Genomic DNA, 23,011 nt, shown 5'->3' with positions numbered 1-23,011 from the left:
GAAGGGTTGCACCTCAAAGAGGTGTGATGTAGGCAACGTACCATGATGCAAGCATTAGTGGCTGATTCTACGGCTCAAACCAGTGACCTATAGGTCATACAGACAACTTTACCGTTGTTCCAAGGCTCCCCTTCGCCCTTCGATTTGAAAATATTCAGTATTGTATCTCAACTAAGTAGAGATCTAAAGGACATAGCCAACTGGAATAAGATTTTAAGCACAGAAAGCAGACAATTATACTATAACCACTTAACCACAAATGCAGCTTCTTAAGAGAAACGGTCAAACTTGAATTTTTTCGTGCACTTGGCACTGAAAATGAGTTCAATCTCAGTCTGGAACAACAATGTAAGGCAATTGTGACAACAATCACTGGAGAAGGTTGGAATTTATAACAAAGTATTCCAACCATTAATTTAGAAGAGTTCAATCTTCCAGTCAACCATAATAATCCACTGGTCGCAGAGGAAGGTTCTTCCAAACAATCCGTACTTTCAAGGTTTCATACCATTAATAGCTGGAGCGAGACCTCGGGTATTCTTCACATAAGCCACATATTCACTGTAGTGCATAGTAAATAATGTGCTCTGGTATCGAGTTAAACGGATTCGTTTCCTCAGTGATTCTGTTATAGGTCCATCGTAACCTGCTTTGCGTATCAATGAGTCAATTGCTTCTATCACTGTCCACCCTGGAGAATAAATTCAGAGAGTTCATTTTGCAGCTCAATCAGTTCCAAAAAGCGCCAGAAAATCTTGACAAGACGAACAACATTCGTCATCAGTGATAGGGAAGGGAGAAGAAAATCACCTTCATGAGCGGCGACCTCAGGTAGGTATGTGGCGTTTCTCTTTGTGTTATAGTTAGGGTCAGTGAATTCAATGATTATCCCATGCGTACCTACCTGAACAAACCCACTACATTCATGAGAATAAAATACTAGTACAACCAGCCAACAAGAGAGAAACACAAGTTGGGAAGAAATGATGGTAGATAATATTGTCAATAATGAGGATTTACGCACTGGCAACTCATGATCACCTTACCCATGCACAAAAACATATAGAAGTCATATGTCTGATAATTCAACTAAAAACCAATAGGAGACTTTGAAAATGTAAAAAGGCTTCCGACATTTGATTTCAGAATCTGGATTCTCACAAAGGAGCAAATGAGGAAAAGATAGCTTTGATCCGAGCTTCATCGATTTACATGTCTGGGGTGTTTATACAAGTTCAAAGACATATTTGATCGGCATGCTTGTGTATCAAATCTCTAAGAGCACCGAGATCCATACGAAACTTAGTTCTGTCATCTCATCCAAGTAACAATATAATGTCTTAAAAACTAAAAAATGCATGCAATGTTTAAACACCATTCACATAAGTGCAATCTAGCAGTCTAATTACGGCAGTATTTGCTTCTTATTTGAAATCTTTTGGTGCTCATTAATTTTCTCCGCAAAGCCAATGCACTATCACAGAAACATGCATGTCAAGCATACAAGCATGTACATTTCCACTTTGCTTTAAGAATTAGAGTAAGTTCAAAAGTAATACCTCCCAATCTAGGTAGTTAGCTGCAGTTTCATAATTAGTTAGAATTGAAACTGTACACTGTAAAGTAGGTAACTCTTTAGCCTGTATTGGGGGGAAACGGCGGTCCCTGAGGGCGCTGAAAATGAATTCAACTATCAGTATAAATACAGATATAGTGTCACAGGATATAACAAGCTTTAAAGTAGGCATGATCAAAATCACTTACTTAAGAACCTAAGAGTGACAAATTTAACGTCTCGAAACAAACAAAGAGAAAGAGAATGAAATGTAAAACGTCATTTGTACTGAAACAGTGAAATCTGAAGAGATTAAAGTGCAATAATCTCAAGATTTAACTGTACACAGATCCAATATCTTTATACCACATGCTAAGTTGCTAACCAATAAATAAAAAAAGACCTTTATAGCGCATACTGAATCATGCTGAAGTACTACGCTAGTCCGCAAACAGATTGCTTTCAGAAGCTCAAGAAGGGTCCGATCAATTAAAATAAATTTTTCTTTCGAAACATACCCAAGCCTAACAAGCATATAATCCTTCTGCCAGTGATAACCACACTCATGCAAGAAATTCTTATCACAAAATGAAGCTCAATTATCTTAATCTAATTCCTCCCTATTAGCTAAAGAACATGAAATAAAATTGCGAAAAGTAAGAAGACAGCTCCTCAGATATAACTTCACTTATAATTTACCTTGTTAGAGCATAATCCCTAAAACCATTAACAATGCAGCGAGCTTCCAGAGTGCCAATGCATCCTCGCAACCGAGGCTCCCCACCATTCACTGCTTTCTTCCAAGTCACAAATAATGGGCTGAAATGCAGTTTGGGCCACATGAGAACAAAGCATCCAAATTAATCTTTGCATTGATTTGGCATTTTATAAGTTTCAAAGGAAAGACTAACAATGACGCTAGCATTTTGGTTAGTTTACGAAAGGGACAGTAATAAAGCATTACCCAGTACAAAACTGACAAGCAGCTTATCAACACTAGACTTAAAAACAATTCTCAGTGAAGACAGTATACAGAGACAGTTAATAGGTCAAGTTTGAGAGCCACAAACCTTAAAGATTATAAGGAAGATTAAAGACTACAAGTAGGGGGAATTATATGGAAAAGGAAGCTTCCAATATGTAGAAAAAGAAGTTCCCTACATAAAAATCCTATTTGAAAAACATACGAAGCAAAGAAAGGCCATTTTCAGAATGCTATCACTTAGTAAAAACTATTCTCAAAAAAACAAAAATTAACACTTAGTAATTACAAGTGACACAATTGGAATTAAGAAGTTAAAAATCACTTCTTTTTTTTATGGCAGAATAGCCTAGTAAACTCCTGTAGTTGTTTCGATTTGCCATCCCGGTCCTTGTACTCCATAAAATTTCATCTAGACACTTATAGTTATTAAAACACACCGTTGGCCTAGCTTATGTGGCATAAATAAGCTGAGGTGGATAAAACGACTGGTACACACGTGCAGAAAGAGCTTGAATACAAGGATTCGGCAAAAAATGACTAAAATAAGAGAAAAAAGAAAAAAAGAAAAATATAAGACCAGCGAAGAACCCATGGTTCTCTTCGTTGCTGCCATTGCCATAATTTCTTCTTTTCATCAGAATTAAAGATAGAAAATCATCATAATTTTCATAGGCAAAATTGTTAGAATAATCGTAAGTTCTCAACAGGAACTCCATCCAAAATTAGGAATATCATCGGAGCTAGTCGAAAATCCATCACTGGTTATAGCTGAAACCTTCGAACCATCTAGGGCGAAGAACACACCGAAAAAGTTCGAACCATCACCGGCGTGGAGACCACCGATGACCACCATAATTTTTTCTTCCGTATCACACCTTTGTAATAGAAAATAAAACAACCCTAGTAGTTCAATCAAATCGGAAGAGAAATACTAAAACGGGTGCCCGAATCTGATTTATAATGGCGTGTGGGTGCCCAAATCTTGCTTGGTTTGTGAAAATTATTGGATTTTATAGTGACGGCAACTTCAATTGTTTCCTCTTCCACTTTTAATCCCTCAAAAAATTATAGCGGATATTCACAAATCCCCATTTTTATTCTTTGTTTCTAATGAAGTAGAGATAGGGGAAAAAAGTTTTTGATGTTTGCTAGAATCTCAGTTGTAGTTGTTCAATGGTGAGGTTTTAATGGGGAAGGTCTGAACGTATTACAGTGGTATTGGAAGGTGAAGAAGGTGAAATGGTGGCCATTTTGCCTTTTTTTTGTAAGACTAAAAAAATGATATTTTATTTGATGTGGATATTAATATTAGCGTGATTGAGCAACACGCAGGACCAAAGGGTTTAAAATAGTGTGTTTTAACAGCTAGAAGTGTACAGATGAAACTTCATGGAATACAGGGACCGGGATGACAAATCAGAACAAGTACAAGGATCTACTAGGCTATTCTGCCTTTTTTTATCAATATGGCAGCCCGGTACACAAAACATCCGCTATTCACGCAGGGTCTAGGGAAGGGCCGCACCCAAAGGATGACATATAGACAGTCTGTCCTAATGCAAGTATCAGTGGTCGCTTCTACAGCGCAAACCCGTAACGTATAGGTAATTGTTGTTCCAAGGCTCCCCGTTCAATAAAAGTAAGAAATCACATCTTTTTAATCACTAAAAGAAAATTCACATCTTGAAAGCACATCATTTGCAATTGGCGTTAAAAAACAAAATAAAGGAGCAATTTTCCAGATTAAAAACACAAAGGGATTGAAATCGCATTGACCCACCATGCAACCAAGAATGTAAACACAGTAAAACACTCAACTAAGCAACTTTCACAAAACAATCTAATTCATTCAAATCTTCAAATAGAGAAATTGCACATACCCAGGTACAAGGTTGTTTATTTTCCACATACTCTATATCCCAAAAGGATAGTAAAGATATTTTTACACATAGCATGTATATTAAAATTCAAAATCCCCCATGTATTAAAAAATAAAAAAGGAGTAAAATTTGCAAGAATAGAGATGTGGGTGTCTCTATTTTTAGGCTAAAAGAAAAGGGGAAAAGAGAAAAGTAACATACTGTTCACCCTCATCAAAAGTAGCAGGAGGAGGTTGTTCCTTGTTGTAGTGAGCCACCAATGTATCAAAGCAGTAAACAACCATTTCCTTATTTGCTGACACCATTTTTTTCTCTTGTTAAATTCAAATCAAATTTCAACCCGAAACAAGAACGGATATTTCAATCAATCAGTTAACAATCAATGGATCAACTGCTATCAATTTGAGTCAAATAAATAAAGGGTTTTCCCCTTTTTCTATGTGCTATATAGATTTAATAAATCTTAAGCAGAATTGAGTGCAGAATAAAAAGAAAGAGCCTTTAGAGTATTCTCCTTCCTTTTCCCCTTTGGCTCTTTTTGAGTTTTTGCTTTAATGGTTCCCAAGAATTATTTAGAGTAGTGGAAAAGCCAATATTACTTGGCTTTTTCCTTTTTGTTTTTCTTACTCCAAATAAAATAATTAGTATGTTCTTAAATCCAAATATAATTAATTGTACTCAAATTATTTTTTTGCATTAATGTCATGTCATGGACCAACCTTCTAGAGAAAAGCTAAAAATGTCCCTCGATTGCTGGAAATTATTATATTGTTGCATTTAAGTTGCGTGACAAAAGACATGAAAGCAACATGACAATTTCCGAGTTTTAGTCCCTCATTTAGACATTAATAATGTTGTCCAATAAAACGTTCAATATTTATTGAAACATGTCTATCTATTCTCACGAGGTAGATAAAATCTACATATTTACTATCCTTCTCAAATTTTATTTCTAAAATTATACTAGATTTATTGTTATTGTTGTTGCAATGATTTGTTCAAACTTACCCACAGTTTAGGCATCCGATTCAGTTGCATTCTGCGAAAAAGCTATAGGACGCATTGAGAAAAAATAAGACACAAGTTTCGTTTCAACTTCCATCCTGGTCGACCAAAGATCTAGAATCTTAGATTTAGTTCGTATAAATATAATCCCCTCATCCTTAGGTGTTACAAAATTCTTATAAATCCTTGGTTTGAATATTAAACTATTGGTTATTGTATCAATCGTTTATTGCACGCAATAGTGTCATGGTAGACAATTGAAATTAAGTAGTTGAAAAACCTAGATGTACTCGAGCATAGAACTGATTCCGTCCTTAAGATTTTACGTTAAGCATAAAATGTCCTATAATTTTAAATTTTTATATCACCTTTGTTGTCATGTGAACTAAAAAGGTTAACTATAGTAGAAGTTTGATCTATATCCATGATGATGACAGATGTATTCAATCAGGAGCGGAGAGAAAGGTTGAAAGTTGGATCCACATGAGATGTATAACAACATAACTAAACAAAAACTAGTTAACAAGTCGAACCCCTACGAATAACTAAGATCGCTTACACTTGATAATCTATCAAGTGCTGATTAGGTGTGGAGGATACAGGCTGTTTAAGAAGAGAAAGTAGTTGGTCGAAAATAAAGGAGAAGTAGCGACCTTCTACTAAACATCACATTAGGGATGACCTTTGAGTCCTTTTCACTACATATATATACTATGAAATGTATATTGAATGTAGCACGGGCTTACTTTGTGAAAAAGCTGAATATTGGCAAGTCCAACCAAAAAGTCCTAACTTACCAAACAGGCGCACAATCGTATTAGATTTGTTGGTTCCTTGAAAATTATTGGCAAGTGTTTTCTTCATTTTCGGCAACAGTAGAAAAAAGACATGAGATACTGAAATATACCCCTGTTTGTAGAAGAAAGCAGGCAAAAGAGTTCTCTATGGTACATTTTACGTCACCGCTAGAAACTAAATAGCTTCATTCTTTTTCGTGAGATGTACGCAGTAAAAGAAAGGTACTTAATTGTATCCAACACAAATATCCAGAACGTAATTGTTAAAAGTAAATGGTCGTAGCACACAATAAGTACAAGGATTATTCAAGTTAATCCGAATCCGAATCATGTCTTCTTCTCTTCTCCTTGTCTTTCTTGTGTTTCCTCCTGTCATCTGAATCTCGGGTATGCTTCCTCTTATTGTCTGAATCGCGGGAATGTTTCCTCCTGTCATCTGAATCGCGGGACTGTTTCCTCTTATCATCTGTATCCTGCAAGTGTCGCTTCTCTCTCCTTTCATCTTTTTCCCGTCTCTTCTCTTCTCGCCTCCTCTTCTTTTGGCTCCTTTCATCCTCTGACTCTTCTTCATTCTGTAGGGGTGCAGCAACAGTTACACTCACATTAATCTTTTCTACAGGCTCATTTATCGGATCAGATGGAAAAGCCGATGGTGAACTTGGCTGTTCCCAAGGTTTGGGCAATCTGCAGAATGCGTTAGCAAACATGATAAGGCACCCGCACAAAATAAAGATGAAACAAAATCCATACAGTTCTGTCCTTTATTATTTTCTTTAAATCTTAATTTAATAACTCTTGGACCTTCATCTTTAAAGTCGAGCCACCGTTCCTCACCTAGCAATGAAGTTCAGAGATAATTTATCCATAAGAAAAAGGCTAAATGGCAGGCAGAAAAATAGTGCATAACGCACAACATAGGAAATAAAATGACTGATAAGAATCACAAAAATCTAAAGAGAACTTTCAATGCTAGTGAAACCAATACTTACTTTGAGAAACCAAGACCATCTACCCGAGCTGCTTCAGAATGGCCTGCTCCCAAGTCTTCTGCAGTTGAACCTCTCTTCACAAGTTCAGAAAACTCATGTTTATCTAGCCGAGTACCTTGAGGACGTGTGGCACGCTTAGGAGCTAAGCCCAGTGCCTCCCTCATTGCCTGCTCCTCCTCTTCTTTAATCCTCCGTATTTCTTCTTTTGCTGCCTCCATATCCTTTTCCTGGGATTTCTTATCGCGGGTGTACCAATGAAGATCTTTCCCTGCACAGAGGGAGAAAACACCATAACAAGATGTAAAATATGTAATGAAGAAATAAAATGTCCAGTGCAACTTACCCCAGCTTTTCTCAGTAAAAAAGCACTAGGGATTCCAAATAAAATATTCATTTAGTACCTCATGAATCCAACATGTTATTTATAACTTCAAATCTATATCGGCTAGCTTTGTCCAAACATGCATCTACTGAGACTTAGCAAGATAATTGCAGTATACAAAGCAGGGCAGAATAATCTCCTCCGACAATACAATATTAGACAAGATAAAAATGACCACATCCACCAGAAGGTGCAATTAGCACACATCAAGGATAAATGAGAGGACACTTGAGATTGTTTGTCTATGTCCTACGTCTACCTCCAGATGCACCGAGTCTTCAGTGCGAAATGTAAGTGTTAGAAGGGAACGGGGTAGACCTCAAATCACATGGAAGGAAGTTGTTTCGAAAGACCTACAATCTCTTGGAATCTATGCATAATTAGCCAAAGGTAGGGTATGATGGAAGAAGATGATCTATATAGGTAATACAAATTAGTTGGGATATATTTTAGTCATTAGTACATCACTTTAGGTCCTATGCTTTCTAGGAGTCTTTTAGCCTTGACAAGATTTATACGTCAGTAGAAAATATAGAGAATTTCAAATATATTTTTGTTATTATTTGTATCTCGCATAATATTGACCTTAGATGAGTTTAAATGGAGAAACATGATTAATGAGGATTCATATAGCCGACTACAACTTGTTTGGGACTGAGCCATCTATATCTCACTCCTCCGACAACCAACAAGGCAAATCAATCAACTATGCCTCAATCATTAACTAGTTGTCGCTCACTATAAGAATTTTTTTAATCTATTGAACTCCATTAAATTTTGTTTCATTTTTCAGTACATAATTGTCTTTTAAGGCAACTTCGGAGTTACCTAAAGCTAGAGATTCTCTAACTTTCACAGTTACCTTACACGCAAATACAAGTCTCTAACCAGAATAAAACTAGAAATCACATGACCTAATGTAAGCAACAACAACCAGCAAGTCTTAATTCCAACTAGTTCTCGTCGCCTATATGAATCTTTTACTACCGTTATGTGCTTTTCTTGGCTAAATACGCACTGATTCCAAGGGATAAGGTCTTCTAATAAAATTTCCTCAACGTAATTGAAGGCCTCTTTCAGTTTATTCCTTTTTTCAACTAGGGTATTTCAGTTATTTATTATATGTGCTACTTGCACCCTCCGTTGATGTGATCATCTCTAATCTTTTTCAATCTTGTATAGTTGGACAACCATCCAAACATTCGTAATTTCAACATCATTCAAACTGTTGATAGCCCTTTTTTTAAATCGGTTCAAGATGTTGATAAGCCTTATAGCCCAATATTCACTCCTATACGATATTGCTAATCTGAAAACTTTTTTAGAACTTCCTTTCACTTTATTAGGTATTTAGTATTTACTTATCACATAGGACTCCGAATAGGGATGGCAATGGGGCAGAAAAGTAGGGCAGGGCAGGGCTTTAATGGGGCAGGGCGGGGCGGGGCAGGGTTTGGCAGGTCAAAATACGTTTTTAGAAAATTTTAAATAGGGCAGGGCAGACCTGCAGGGATAGGCAAGCAGTTGTAGCTTCATTAAAAAGGTCAAAAAGTTATAAAAACTTGAATAGAATATTGCAAAACCAAAAAAAAAAAAAAAAATGAAAATTTTGAAGGAGAGTCTAAACAGGGTAGGGAAAGGCAGGTCAAAAGCTTAGCAGGTCAAAAGCTTAGCTTAGCAGGTCAAAAGCTTAGCAGGTCACAGCTTGCCCTGCCCTGCCCAATTGCCATCCCTAACTCCGAAATCACTTGATAGCACTCTTCCATTTCAATCATTATATTTCAGTTCAATGTTTATCTTCATCTATCATGTCATTCTCTTAAAAGACAGCCTAGATATTTGAATTGTTTGCATTTAGGTACTACAATCTCGACTTAATATCACTTTAGCTTCATTCTTAAGAGGGTTACACTTCCCGAGCATATATTCTATCTCATTTCTACTTATCTGAAAATCCTCAAATCTCTAAAGTGCTTCTTCACAGCTCCATTTTTTCGTTTCATTAGTCTTCAATTGACAATATCATCAGCAGGTACATGCACCATCGAACATCATCCTAAAAATTATTGTTTATCTCATCCAACATTAGTTTAATACTTTAATTAAATTCAAGCTCACAGAAGACCCTTGGTGTAAACCCACCATTATACTCAACTCCTTACCTATTTTAAAAAAATTACTAAACTCTTATATATCTCCTCCTACTGTTCACACACCTTTGATTGCTCCTTTGTACATAATCTTTATAACATTGATATATTTGGTATGAGTTCTTTATTCTAAAGTATACTTCCCTTAGCATTTCTATTACATGCTTGACTACAAAACTAGACTAATCGATCAAAAACTCAATACAACATACAATAGGAAGTTCCTGCAAAATCTATCACTTATGGTCCATTGTAAGGTAATAGTAGATAATAGAATAATTGCAGCAGCAAATAAAAAGCAACATGAAGTACTGTGATAATTCATGAATATATTACCCAGTGTTTTAAAAAGCATCACTTCGCCGCTTTAAGCGAGAAGCAACGCGAAGCGACCAGCCATCACTTTTTCCTACCCGAGGCGACACGACCAGCAGAAGCGATCCAGTCGAGGAAACGCGAAACGACACAGAAGCGAGAAGCGCAGAATCGATCGCTTCTGTCCAGAGGGGTCAATATTTTTTAAAAAGAAAAATTGGGTCTATTTTTCTATTATACAAAACATACCCCAAAGTGAAAGAGACCATTTCTTTCTCTTCTTCCCAAAATCGAACGTTGCCTGCTGCTGCTAGGGTTCCATTCCAGCCACGACCAAAGACCTCCAGGTAATTTTTCTTTCTTTTTTTCTTCTATCTTTTTCTTCTCCTTTTCTCTCTTCTTTCTTCTTCTTCTCGTCCAGTCGTCTGCACGGCTAGGGCAGGCGCTGTTTTTTTCTTTTCTTTTATTCTTCTTATTTACTCCCTCCGTTCCAATTTATGTGAACTTGTTTGACTGGGCACGGGGTTTAAGAAAAAATGAGACTTTTGGAATTTGTGGTCCTAAACAAGTCAAGAAGGGACCCAGAGTATTCGTGTGGTTATAAAAGCTTCTCATTAAGGGTAGAATTGTAAGTTTAAGCAAAATTGTTTCCAAATTTAAAAAGAGGTCATTCTTTTTGGAACAGACCAAAAAAGAAATAGGTTCACATAAACTGGAACAGAGGGAGTAGTATTTTAGCCTTTATTTATTAATTTTATGTGTATTTCAGTTTATAATTTTTTTTATTATATATATATATATATATTATATTTTCAGTTTATTTGATTATGTTTTTTATTATATCTTAATAGGAATTAAAAATGTCCCAAAGTTCGAAAGAGAAAGACCCGGCTTGGCAATATAACGATAAAGTTAATGAGAAGAATAGTACAAAAGTTATATGCAAGTTTTGTAACAAGATTACAACGGGAGGAATTTATTGCTTTAAATTTCATCTTATTGGTGGCGATAGAAACGTCACAAGTAGTCCGAAATGCCCACCGAAGGTGAAGGAGGAAATAAAGAAATTTGTTGAGAGCAGGAAGGAGCAAAAAAATCAAATGAGTCATCAACCATTTGTGATTAATCTTGATGATGATAATGATGATGATGATGATATGGAAGAAGGTGAAGGTTTGTCACTTCCAACAAAACGGGGAAGAGATGCAATCTCTTCAAGTCATGGATCGACGGGTACGAGTAGGACTAAAGATCCTATAGATTGTCATTTCCCAAAGAAGCCAGAAGCAAAGAGTGGTGGAAAAGATGTGCAAAAAATTGCCAAGGACATTTTAAGGGATCGTGAGTTAAAATTTTTGCACGATGGGTCTATGATGTTGGGTTCCCCTTCAATTGTGTCAACTATACTGACACTTTAGGAGACTTTATTGAGGTCGTTGGTCAATATGGACCTGAAATGAGCCTCCCACTTATCATGAAATCAGAGGTCCTTATCCAAATAAGGAAGTGGAGGAGACCAATAAAATTGTGAAGGAACATAAAGTTGTGTGGAACAAGTATGGATGCTCCATTATGATGGATAAGTGGACGGGAACAACCGGGAAAATGATTATTAATGTGTTGGTGAATTCTCCCAAGGGAAGCTTGTTTCTTGAGTCGATTGGACTCCATGTGCGGCTCATCGCATCAACTTAATATTCAGGAACATTTTCAAGGAAAAACCCTTCTCTACAGTTTTTGGCCAGGGCGTTAGGGTACATTCTTATATTGCTCAGCGGCCCTTGTTATTGAATATGAGAAGATTCACCAAACAAAAACATTTGGTGAAACCAGGCAAGACAAGGCTCGCCACTGCTTTCTTGACTTTGCATAGTATCCACTTCAAAAGGCCAATTTGAGAAAGTTGTTCATTTCACAGGAATGGAACAAGAGTAAATTTGCAAAGGAAGCTGGGGGGGGGGGGAAGAAGATGCACGCATTATTCTTTCTTATTCTTTTTGGAATAATGTCCTTCATGCTCTTAAAATTGGTGGCCCTTTGATTAGAGTACTCCGTTAGGTGGATGGGGAGCAAAACCCACCAATGGGCTACCTCTATGAAGTTATGGATAGGACCAAGGAAGCTACTCAAGCATCATTCACTGATGAGCATAAATATGCAAAGGTCTTTCAGATCATTGATTCAAGATGGACGGAGCAACTTCATCGACCTTTGCATGCAGCTGGACTTATTCTGAATCCGTCACTCTTTTATGATCAGTATGAGAATAATTCACTAGCTAAAGAAGTGTGGAAGGGATTCCATGAGCATGTTATTAAGTTGACCCGAGATGAAGACTTGCAAGAAAAGATAGTAGATCTGTTTGCTATTTATAAGCAGGAGAAGGACTTTTTAAGCTGCGACTGGCTATTAAACAAAGAAAGACGAAGTCGTCAGGTGATCGAGTGCTTCTATATTTTATAGCTCTAACTTTTAATGTATTTTTTATACTTATTAACTCTTGAATATTTTTTATTCACTTTTATAGTTGAGTGGTGGGACCAATATGGTGTAGAGACTCCGGATTTACAGACTTTCGCCATCAAAGTTCTAAGTTTAACTTGTAGTTCATCTGGATGTGAAAGGAACTGGAGCATTTTTGAATACGTGAGAACTAAAAAGAATGATTTCATGTTTTGAGATAAAGTAAATTATATCTCAATTGTTCTAACTCCTACTAATTAGTTGACACATCTTGTTCGCAGATTCATACAAAGAAATTGACTAACCTTGAAGCGCCTCCATAATCTAGTGTTCAACAACAACAACAACAACCCAGTAAAATCCCACAAAATGGGGTTTGGGGAGGGTAGTGTATACACAAACCTTACCCCTACCCCGATGGGGCAGAGATGTTGTTTCCGATAGACCCTCGACTCAGGAAAACGGGAATAAAACAAGAAGAGACAATTCATCAGTAACGTCAGCAGAAACCGTAGAAATAGTAACAGAAGCATAAAAACCAAAAAATAGATAGCATGCAATAACAGTAACCAGTAATTAGGCCCGGGGCTAAGAAAAACAGAAAGGATAGTATGGACTCAATATTAACCACAAGCCGTCTAAGATCAACCCTATCCAACCCCGCCTCACCCCTGGTATGAAGTAGGAAAAGCTCGACTACCCCTTAGCCTACAACCCTAATGCTTGACCTCTAGACTTTCTTATCAAGGGCCATGTCCTCGGAAATCCGCAGTCGTGCCATGTCTTGCCTGATCACCTCTCCCCAATACTTCTTAAGCCGCACTCTACCTCTTCTCGTACCCACCACAGCCAACCGCTCACACCTCCTCACCGGAGCATCAAGGCTTCTCCTCCGCACGTGTTCGAACCATTTGAGCCTCGTTTCCCTCATCTTGTCATCCACAGGGGCCACGCCAACCTTCTCCCGAATAACTTAATTCCTAATCTTATTCATCCTAGTGTGCCCGCACATCCACCTCAACATCCTCATCTCTGCTACCTTCATCTTCTGGATATGAGAGTTCTTAACCGGCCAACACTCTGCCCCATACAACATGGCCGGTCTAACCACAGCTCTATAAAACTTATCTTTGAGTATCGGTGGCACTTTCTTGTCACACAAGACTCTAGATGCTAGCCTCCATTTCAGCCAGCCCGCCCCTATAAAGTTAGTGACGTCCTCGTCGATCTCTCTGTTCGCCTGAATAACCGACCCAAGGTACTTGAAACTACCTCTCTTGGGGATGACCTGTGATCCAAGCCTCACGTCCCTGCCTACTACCCTCGACTCAGCGCTGAACTTGCACTCTAGGTACTCTGTTTTAGACCTACTCAACTTGAAACCCTTAGACTCGAGGGCCTGGCTCCAAACCTCCAACCGCTCGTTAACACCGTCTCACGTCTCAGCAATTAGAACTATGTCATCAGCAAATAACAAACACCATGGCACATCCCTTTAAATATGGTGTGTCAGTGCATCCATCACCAAGGCAAATAAGAACGGGCTAAGCGCAGAGCCTTGGTGTAACCCCATAACAACCGGAAAATGCTCTGAGTCGCCTCACACAGTCCTAACCTTAGTCTTAGCTCCATCATACATGTCCTTGATCACTCTGATATAAGTGTCACGCCCCAAAACCGAGGAGCACGACTGGCGCTAAACCGAGTGAACCGACCGAGCAAGCCTGTTAGACTTCCTTCTACCCAAACTCATCCACGAATGAAGATAATACATATTTTCATTAATTAGACAAAAACGTGATCATGTCTAAAATACCAATTCATTACCAATAGTTTTCATCATTTTTAAAGTCTCAAATGGGACAAGTAATACAACCACAACATAACATAGTTTGTCTTTCCCAACACCAATACACAACCCACACTATGTCTACGGAGCCTCTATAGATAAAGATGAGCACAATGATGAAGCCGACAACAAAGCCCCGACTATACCTCAAACAGAATACACAAAGAACAAAAGATACATGACCCCGGAATGAAGTGGGGCTCACCAAGTCAGCTGGGAAGAAGGTGTACTGTTATCACTGCTCAATATCTCCTGTTGTGGAACCACCTGCATCCATTTAAAGATGCAGCGCCCCCGACAAAAGGGACGTTAGTACCGTCGAATAGTCTAGTATGAAAACCAAACACCAATTTAAGAATTTAAAAATACAATATGAATATGATGAATCAGGGCGACACGACAATAGCATGATATAGCTAACCGTTTAAACAAGAGCAAGCTTATTAAGAGCTATCAATATCATATATATGATTTAAGATGAGATCCTCTGTAACCATCTTCACGCAAAGAGATTCCCGCCGCCTCACCCGATGTATGCATGTGGAGGTGTAAGTACAATACCACAACTCTACTCAAGCGGCCCCGCCGCCTCACCCCAATGTATGCGGGTGGATGTATAACCACAGTACCAAGAACCTACATAAAGCGGCTATACCGCCTCACCCCAATGTATGCGGGTGGAAATGCATCAACGATACCAATACCAACACAAAGCGGCTATGCCGCCTCACCCCAATGTATGCGGATGGAAATGCATCAACGATACCAATACCAACACAAAGCGGTTATGTCGCCTCACCCCAATATATATATATATATATATGTGTGTGTGGGGGGGGGGAGGGTTGTGCCACAACAATACCAAAACTATACACAAAGCGGTCGTACCGCCTCACCCCAATGTATGCGGGTGGAGGTGCAGTCCCACAATACCATAATCCCTACACAAAGCGGTCATGCCGCCTCACCCCAATATATGCGAGTGGAGGTGTATCACAATCACAATCTCTATACCATAATCCCCACACAAAGCGGTCATGCCGCCTCACCCCAATATATACGGGTGGAGGTGTATCACAATCACAATCTTTACACAGCTTGGCATAATAACTTTCACATAAATCACGACTTGAAATTATAACATGTGGATACACAATCCATAGTTTGGAACATATCCTCAATTTATAATGCAATATGATAAGAGCATTTGAAACACGAATTGAACATATATCTTTATTACAAAACTTATCGGAATACTCGATTTGTAATCAACATCTTGCAACTTACAAGGATAATAGGAATTCCAATTCTCAAAGAAGAGTTTAGCCAACATACCTCACTTGAGCTTCCTTACACTCTAAATGTTCTGGAATTCTTAGCAACTTCAATCTATTGTAGAAATATAACAAGTTGAACCAAAATTAGGACGATGATCATGGTTCTAGCTCATTTGAGTATTTTATCAAACACTAGGTGTGCATAAGGTTTCAAAGTCCTTTTATGGAGAATTCCATCATCCCACAACTCAATCTTTACCATGCCTAGTTCAACAATCTTCCTACACCCCTTGATATCACATGCATGTAAAATAAACAACTCTCATGCCCAAAAATTATCTTGCTCATTACCCATTTTCATAAAATTTCGAAATTACGGGTTAGGTTGTAGAATCTTACCTCTAGGATGAAGACCTAGTGAGTTTCCCTTCTTAATCTTCCAAAACTTGAGCAAGAATTGAAGAACAATTATTGAAGAACACCTTCTCACTCTAGGGCACTCTCTCTCACTCTAAAATGTCAGATTATAGCTCAAAAATGACCCAAAGAGTGTATTTAACGAAATAGGGTCGGGTTTTAAAAAAATCCAAAAAATGAAGCTCCGGAACAGGTTCTGCGAGCGATCGCATATGCGATCGCATAATCAGTATGCGGACCGCATATCGGTCGCATAATTGCTGACCAAAACGACCAAAAATCTGTCTGTGTTTGCGGTCACTATGCGGCCCGCATAACAGTTATGCGGTTGCATAGTCGACCGCAGAATTGCATCCAATCTAGCCCTCTCCTGCCTCACTTTTGCGGCCATTATGCGGCCCGCAGAGTGGTTCTGCGGTCGCATAATGAACCGCAGAAACGCACTTTTCCGCCAAAAATTTTCCTTTACTTTCCGGTGCATTGTTCAACCCAAAAAGTTCGAGTCGTGGCTTGCAAGCTCGCTGCGAAGAATTTCTATAATACTCAACACGTAAAACCAATTCGGCACCATGAAACATTATTTTCTTTTGCAAAATTTTACGGGGCCTTACAGTAAGCTATCGGCACACCCTTTGCCTCAAGACATCTCCAGAGCACCTCCCTAGGGACCTTGTCATACGCTTTCTCCAAGTCAATAAACACCATGTGCAGATCCTTCTTCTTATCTCTGTACTGTCCCACCAACCTCCTAATAAGGTGGATAGCTTCTGTAGTTGAGCGACCCGGCATGAACCCAAACTGGTTGTCGGATATAGACACCGTCTTCCTCACCCTCACCTCCACCACCCTCTCCCAAACTTTAATGGTATGGCTTAGTAACTTGATACCCCTATAATTGTTACAACACTGGATATCACATTTGTTCTTGTACAACGGTACCATTGTACTGCACCTCCACTCATCCGGCATCCTCTTCATCCTAAAAATTGCATTGAACAACACAGTCAGCCACTCCAAGCCTGCTCTACCCCACACACTTCCAAAACTCAACCGGAATTTCGTCTGGCCCGGGCGCTCTACCCCTACTCATCTTACGCAAAGCCCCCACGACCTCCTCCACCTTAATGCGCCTGCAATACCTAAAGTCTCGGGGACTCTCCGAATGCCCCAAATCCCCTAGCACTATATCTCGGTCCCCCTCCTCATTTAGAAGACCATGAAAGTACGTCTGTCATCTCTGCTTAATCTGAGACTCCCCCATCAATACTCTAGTGTTCATAAAATACAATAGAGCATTGAGGCGTCGCTACAACCACCGCAATCTAATTGATCTAATTCTTTTGGATAATATTGATGAGGCTAATGAGTGGCTAACCGGAGTCCCCGAAAATTGTGAAGATGAAGAAGTATTTGAAGGCGACTCTAATTTCACTTGGGGTGATATTGCGGAGGTTAGTGGAGTTGGGGAGAATCCTTATGGTTTAAGGGGGAATACTTCAAGTTCAAGCTCGAACAGGAAGGGAAAAAGTTTAGCTATTACAAGTCGATCCCTAATTGATGAAGATGAAATGGATCATGAAGAGGAAGAGGAGGGGGAAGAAGAAGATGACGAGCAATATGAAGATAATAGAGGAATTCAAGATTTTGACAATCTTGAAGAAGAACAAGAAGAGTAGAAGAATAAGATGTTGATTCTAGTAATTTAGTGGTTTTGATTTTGCTTGTCCTATGGTTTATCGAGTTTTGTGGTACATACTTTTAAGCTTTTAAATTGAACTTTTTGATTACTTTTATTGTCTCGTTGCAAGGTTTACATTATGTTTTTTAAGAATTGCGCTTCACTTCAATGAAGCGTGCGCTTCGCTTTTTGAAGCGAGGCGAGCCCCTATCGCTTTTTTGCGTTTCTCGCTCTCAAAAACACTGATATTACCTTTTTTCATATCTACAATCTTCAGAAGAAAAATAATTTTGTTTAGCCAGTTTTCTAAGTAGAAGAAGAAGAAAATTCATAATTAAGAAAAAAAGAAAAAAGAGAAAGAAAAAAGAGAGAGAGAGAAGCTCTTATACATAGGGATCAACATATGTAGTTAGGTACAACCCTCGGGGGTTGGCCTGGTGGCAATTGACTTGAGCCTTGGGGTTTGCTCCCTTTCAAGGTCTCAAGTTCGAAACCCACTGGGTGCAAACAATTTCTGAGGGCCATCGGACTGGGTAAAACCTGAATTAACCGTGGTGCACTTGCGGGAAACTCCTTGCCGAGGGCCTGTGCACCCCCGGGATTAGTCGGGGCTCAAAGAGACTCGGACACCCGGTGCAAAATCAAAAAAATGTAGTTAGGTACCATTCTTTTATTTACAATGGGCACAAACTACTAATGCAATTAGCACATATCTTAGGGAAAACAGCACAAGCAATATGGTTCTTATCGACTAATTTCCAGCAATTGCAGTTGTGATATACTACGAGAACAAGAATAAATACCTTTCTGCCATCTCCCAACCGGTGCTTTGATACTATGACCTATATAATTTTCTCGATGTTTATCGACCTTCACATCATCCCAGCTAAATTCTGTTGCAGCAAAGAAATTATACATTAGGAACACTACATAATAGGACATAGGCATAACAGTTTGATTCTCCAAAAACAAGATAATTTTATGCAAGAACAACCTATGCCATCTACAAAAAGACTTCATTAAGCGTGTCTGAACTAGATAGCATCATAACTCTCAAAATTCAATTTTTTTCCTGATAAAAGGTAAGTATGATCATTACTCGAAACTCATGACTCTAGGAAGAGCTTAGATATACTGATCCTCACATCCGTGTATCTATCTCCTCATTTTTTGTTGCAGAGAGTTGGATTAGTAAGGCAGAACCCCAAAAAAAGGAGCAACATTCAGATAAGGGAAAATGTAAAAAGGCAGAAAAAATATGTATGACAAGCAGGACTGGACACCAAGATAGCTGACCAGATCTAGCTGCATCAATAGATAGCAACTAATTTCTTGTAGCACATACATGATTCACCCCATACAAGCAGCACGTACAAGAAAACTTCCGAATCTAACAAATTGAAACATGGACTTAAAATATACAGACATCAAATTATCAGAAAACAAACATGCATTGAACACCACCTCCTCTGCCTATCACCCAAAAATAAAAGAAAGAGAATGATTGCGGCAACTCTCTGCTTTATTCGGTCAAGTAACCCTTTACACAATATTCCTACTTCCTAGATCACAAACCCATATCCTTTATACTTTTAAACCCTAGAGTCCTAGACCTGATGTATAACCCACCAAGCTAGAAAACCTGAATTTTAAACCCTAGAGTCCTAGTCCTTGGATTGAAGCATAGTCATCGTAATTGTTGTTGTTGAACCATGAGGTCTCAGGTTCAAATCCCGGGGGAGACAAAAAATACTACTAGAAATTTCTTTCCATCCGCCTAAGACCGATAACTAGTGGGAGGTAGTAGCTACCTGACAAGCTGGCTCAGACACCACTTGTCATAAAAAAATTAGTAATAGTTGTTTATAACTCCTAAAAGTTTTCCATTCTAATCCTACTTTTGAGTGCTGGGCGAAAATCTGGTTTTGTTTATCACGACAATAAATCTACATAATATAATTCCACGATTTAAGATTTCTCGAATAAGCCTTCTCATTTAACTGCTAATTTCAAATTCAACACACAATAAGAAGACTCATTTTTTGTAGGAAGGGGTGATTTTTCCCAATTATTGACCCGATAAGCCATGAAAGGAAATTAGACTCACAATTAAAGGGGAAACCCAATATTACGAGAGATGGGAAAGAGAGGGAAATGAAAGCTTACGATCTCGTCCACCGCGAACGCCACCTCTAGTTGGATGATACATCTTTTGCCCCTTTCTTCTAACCTTGGATTTCAATTGCAGGAATAAATCCAAAAACCGAGGTACTGAGGAGGAAAATAGGATACTGGCTGTTTCGCCGAAGGTCGACCACAATATTAGATGCTATTTATAAGTCGCAATTATTAGATGCGATTTATAAGTCGCAATTATTAGATGCGATTTATAAGTCATAGCCTATGCACTCTAAAACACGCATTTATGTCTTTTTATTTTTTTTGGTTTTTCTTATAAGCTAAAAAATGGGTTATCGCTTAAAATATCAGGATAAGGTACCTCGTTTTTTCTCTTAACCAGTTAACCTTCTCGAGCGTCAAGCAAAAATTTAAGATAGGTATTACTATAACCTTTTCTAGCCCCCCGCCCCCCCCCCCCCCCCACACACAAAAAAAAAAAAAAAAAACTTCAACCTTGCACTTAATAAACACTCTTTTGGTCGAGCTTGTAAAAGATATCTCCTAAAAATTTTGTTACGACCTGTTTGAAATTTTCAAGATCAAAACAATTCTTATCCACATTTATTTTATAGGTGTACAGAGATAATTCTTTTTCGTGTGATTTTATATTTACCTTATTATCGTTTTACGCCTTTGATCGCCACAATTTATTGTGTAGTGACCAGTGCATGTAGAGATTGTTTGATTGATTGTATTGAAGTATATAATATCAACATTAAATCTTGCATAGGATAGTTTGATTGATTGTATTGAAGTATATAATATCAACATAAAATCTTGCATAAGATAGCATAGTGTTTGGTTGGATGTATATGAAAAAATAATTGTGTATAACTAATGCAACGTTTTGGCAATTTTACTAAATTATAGAAGAATTTATTATTTTATGTGAGATAAAATATATATTAACAATGTAAGAATTACACTATTTAAAATTTAAAAACTTCTTTAAAATAAACAATGTATTTTTAACATTTTTTCATAATTATTGTTATATAACAATTTCTTCATTAATAATATTAAATAAAAATTCTTATATTATCAGTTTCTCGTGTAATTAGCTCATGAACCAAACAACCGCTTAGAAGATTAACGGAGGTCATGATCACCATTCACCAAACAATGTCTAATTAGGGGTGTTCGTTGGTCGGTATGGTACGTTAGACATTTCGGTTTGGTATTTTTGGTATTCGATTTCTTAAAATGCTACACCAATAAACGTACCTAATTATATTCGGTATGGTTTGGTTTTTCTCCTTTCGGTTTTGTGATGGTATACCAGAATCCCGTATTTTAGTCATATTTTGCTCTCTAATTACTCCATTTTACTTGCGTTTGAGCTTAAATGATAGTGAATTATACTTATTATGTGTTTTATGCCTTGCAAGAAGTGATTCCGAGTTAAAAAGATAATCGGGAGCTAAATCGAACAAGTTGGAGCTTTGAAGTCTAAGTAAAAGCCAAATGAATTAAATTAGGATCGCATTTTGGGGGCGAGGACCAAGTCTAGATATCAAAAATTGAAGAACCGAAAATACTCTGTAAACAATACACAGCCGCGCTACATGGGGCCCGACTGGGTGCGGCGCGGCTATGCAAATGTGCCAACTCTGTCAGGAATTAGCTTCTGTAAAGGTCCACCGGTACCCCGCATGGGGCGGGCGCGCCCTGCGCAGTGCTAGTGTATTTTTTCAAAGTACTTCCTAGTTCAGCTAGGAAAGGATAGTTTCATCCGTGCCCGTTTCCAAATGATATAAATACATCAAAAATACGATTTTTAGAGGACTTTTGACCTTTGAAGCTTTGGGAGAGCATTGGATTGTAACATTGGATTGATGTTTTCTTACTCTTTAATTATATTTGTGATAACTTTCTCCATATCTATGGAGTAGTTTATTGTCACGCCCCAAACTTGGGAAGGCATGGCCGGCACCCAGTGCTATATTCGGCCCGAGCGTACCACTCTGTAACTGTGAACACTGGAGGGGTAACCTTCAACTTAGTCCGATGAGGCCTATCTTCAAACTGACAATACCAATCAAGGCCGATAAGGCCATATTCTGTATAATCTGAAAATAACATCTCTCCTATTTGAGGGGTAAACATACCCAATAGCTCATATACATAACTTTGCAGGTCGACGTGGCCGCCATGAATGTCTCCAACTAGTAATACCAAACAAACATATACACAGGGCTGGCAAAGCCACAATACTGACATACAAAATACACAAGGCTCGTCTACAAGGATCTAGAGATAACTGAATTATATCATGGTCGGGACATGGCCTCGACCTACCCATCAAACTTGTATGTATAAAATTGACTCTAAAGTCTAGACCCGGTAACTCCAAGGAAGTGGAGCTTACCAACCAAGCTGATGTTTGACTCTGTCTACTAGGAAAGTATATCCAACTGTCTATCAGGACCTGCGGACATGAAATACAGTGTCCCCAACAAAAGGGACGTCAGTATGAACTAATGTATAAAGCATGTAAGGCAACAAAATAACTGAAAGCTGAAATAAAATTGATAATATAATACCTGAAAATAACATGGAGTCAAAAATGATCTGGAGCTATACTTACCTTATGATACTGCCTAAACTCTTTCAATATAGTAAGTAAAATAGTTGTCCAGCCCTATAAGGCTGGGTATGTGTAACTCCTCGATCGTAGTAGGCTCGCTCATAGGTGCTCGGCCATACTAGGCTCTGTATCTCGGCCATTCTGGGCTCGCTCATAGGCGCTCGGCCACATTAGGCTCGGTATATAAATTACCATCTGATCAGAGGTTGCCCAATAGGGGTCTGCCTGATGATTATATATATATATATATATATATATATATATATATATATACGGTCATTCTAGGCTCGCTCATAGGCGCTCGGCCACATTAGGCTCGGTATATAAACTACTATCTGATCAGAGGTTGCCCAATAGGGGCCTGCCCAGCGATTTTATATATATATATATATATATATATATATATATATATATATATATATATATGAGAGAGAGAGAGAGAGAGAGAGAGAGAGAGAGAGAGACCCTCTGTTCTCTTGACTAGAAGGAAATAATACCTAA

General features: G+C 38.3%; 2 protein-coding genes across 2 annotated transcripts; both read right to left on the bottom strand.

Moving 5' to 3' along the window:
- Positions 1–211: 211 nt before the first annotated feature.
- Positions 212–5,011, bottom strand: LOC104113753 (uncharacterized protein At2g38710). Its single transcript, XM_009624021.4, has 5 exons — positions 4,622–5,011; positions 2,255–2,374; positions 1,560–1,674; positions 811–904; positions 212–691 (listed from the first exon to the last, which is right to left on the bottom strand). The coding sequence occupies exons 1-5, from the start codon at positions 4,723–4,725 to the stop codon at positions 495–497; spliced, it is 630 nt and encodes a 209-aa protein (XP_009622316.1). The 5' UTR covers positions 4,726–5,011; the 3' UTR covers positions 212–494.
- A 1,308-nt stretch (positions 5,012–6,319) lies between these two features.
- On the bottom strand, positions 6,320–20,067 carry LOC104113752 (uncharacterized). Its single transcript, XM_009624020.4, has 4 exons — positions 19,909–20,067; positions 18,546–18,635; positions 7,212–7,479; positions 6,320–6,906 (listed from the first exon to the last, which is right to left on the bottom strand). The coding sequence occupies exons 1-4, from the start codon at positions 19,949–19,951 to the stop codon at positions 6,534–6,536; spliced, it is 774 nt and encodes a 257-aa protein (XP_009622315.1). The 5' UTR covers positions 19,952–20,067; the 3' UTR covers positions 6,320–6,533.
- Between the last annotated feature and the right edge of the window lie 2,944 nt (positions 20,068–23,011).

This window comes from Nicotiana tomentosiformis, chromosome 5, assembly GCF_000390325.3.
Source record: "Nicotiana tomentosiformis chromosome 5, ASM39032v3, whole genome shotgun sequence".
In the NCBI taxonomy this organism is placed as follows: Eukaryota; Viridiplantae; Streptophyta; class Magnoliopsida; order Solanales; family Solanaceae; genus Nicotiana; species Nicotiana tomentosiformis.
Note: the sequence above shows the minus strand (reverse complement) of the source record. Positions and strands in the feature narration are given on the sequence as shown.

Coding starts and splice junctions, on each gene's coding strand:
- LOC104113753 (XM_009624021.4), bottom strand. CDS start 4,725: ATGGTGTCAGCAAATAAGGAAATGGTTGTTTACTGCTTTGATACATTG. Junction 2,375..4,621: donor ACTTTTGATGAGGGTGAACA/GTATGTTACTTT, acceptor ACTGCATTTCAG/CCCATTATTTGTGACTTGGA. Junction 692..810: donor TGAGGTCGCCGCTCATGAAG/GTGATTTTCTTC, acceptor TTTATTCTCCAG/GGTGGACAGTGATAGAAGCA.
- LOC104113752 (XM_009624020.4), bottom strand. CDS start 19,951: ATGTATCATCCAACTAGAGGTGGCGTTCGCGGTGGACGAGATC. Junction 18,636..19,908: donor CGTTCGCGGTGGACGAGATC/GTAAGCTTTCAT, acceptor TTGCTGCAACAG/AATTTAGCTGGGATGATGTG. Junction 7,480..18,545: donor GGTTGGGAGATGGCAGAAAG/GTATTTATTCTT, acceptor CCCTCTGTGCAG/GGAAAGATCTTCATTGGTAC.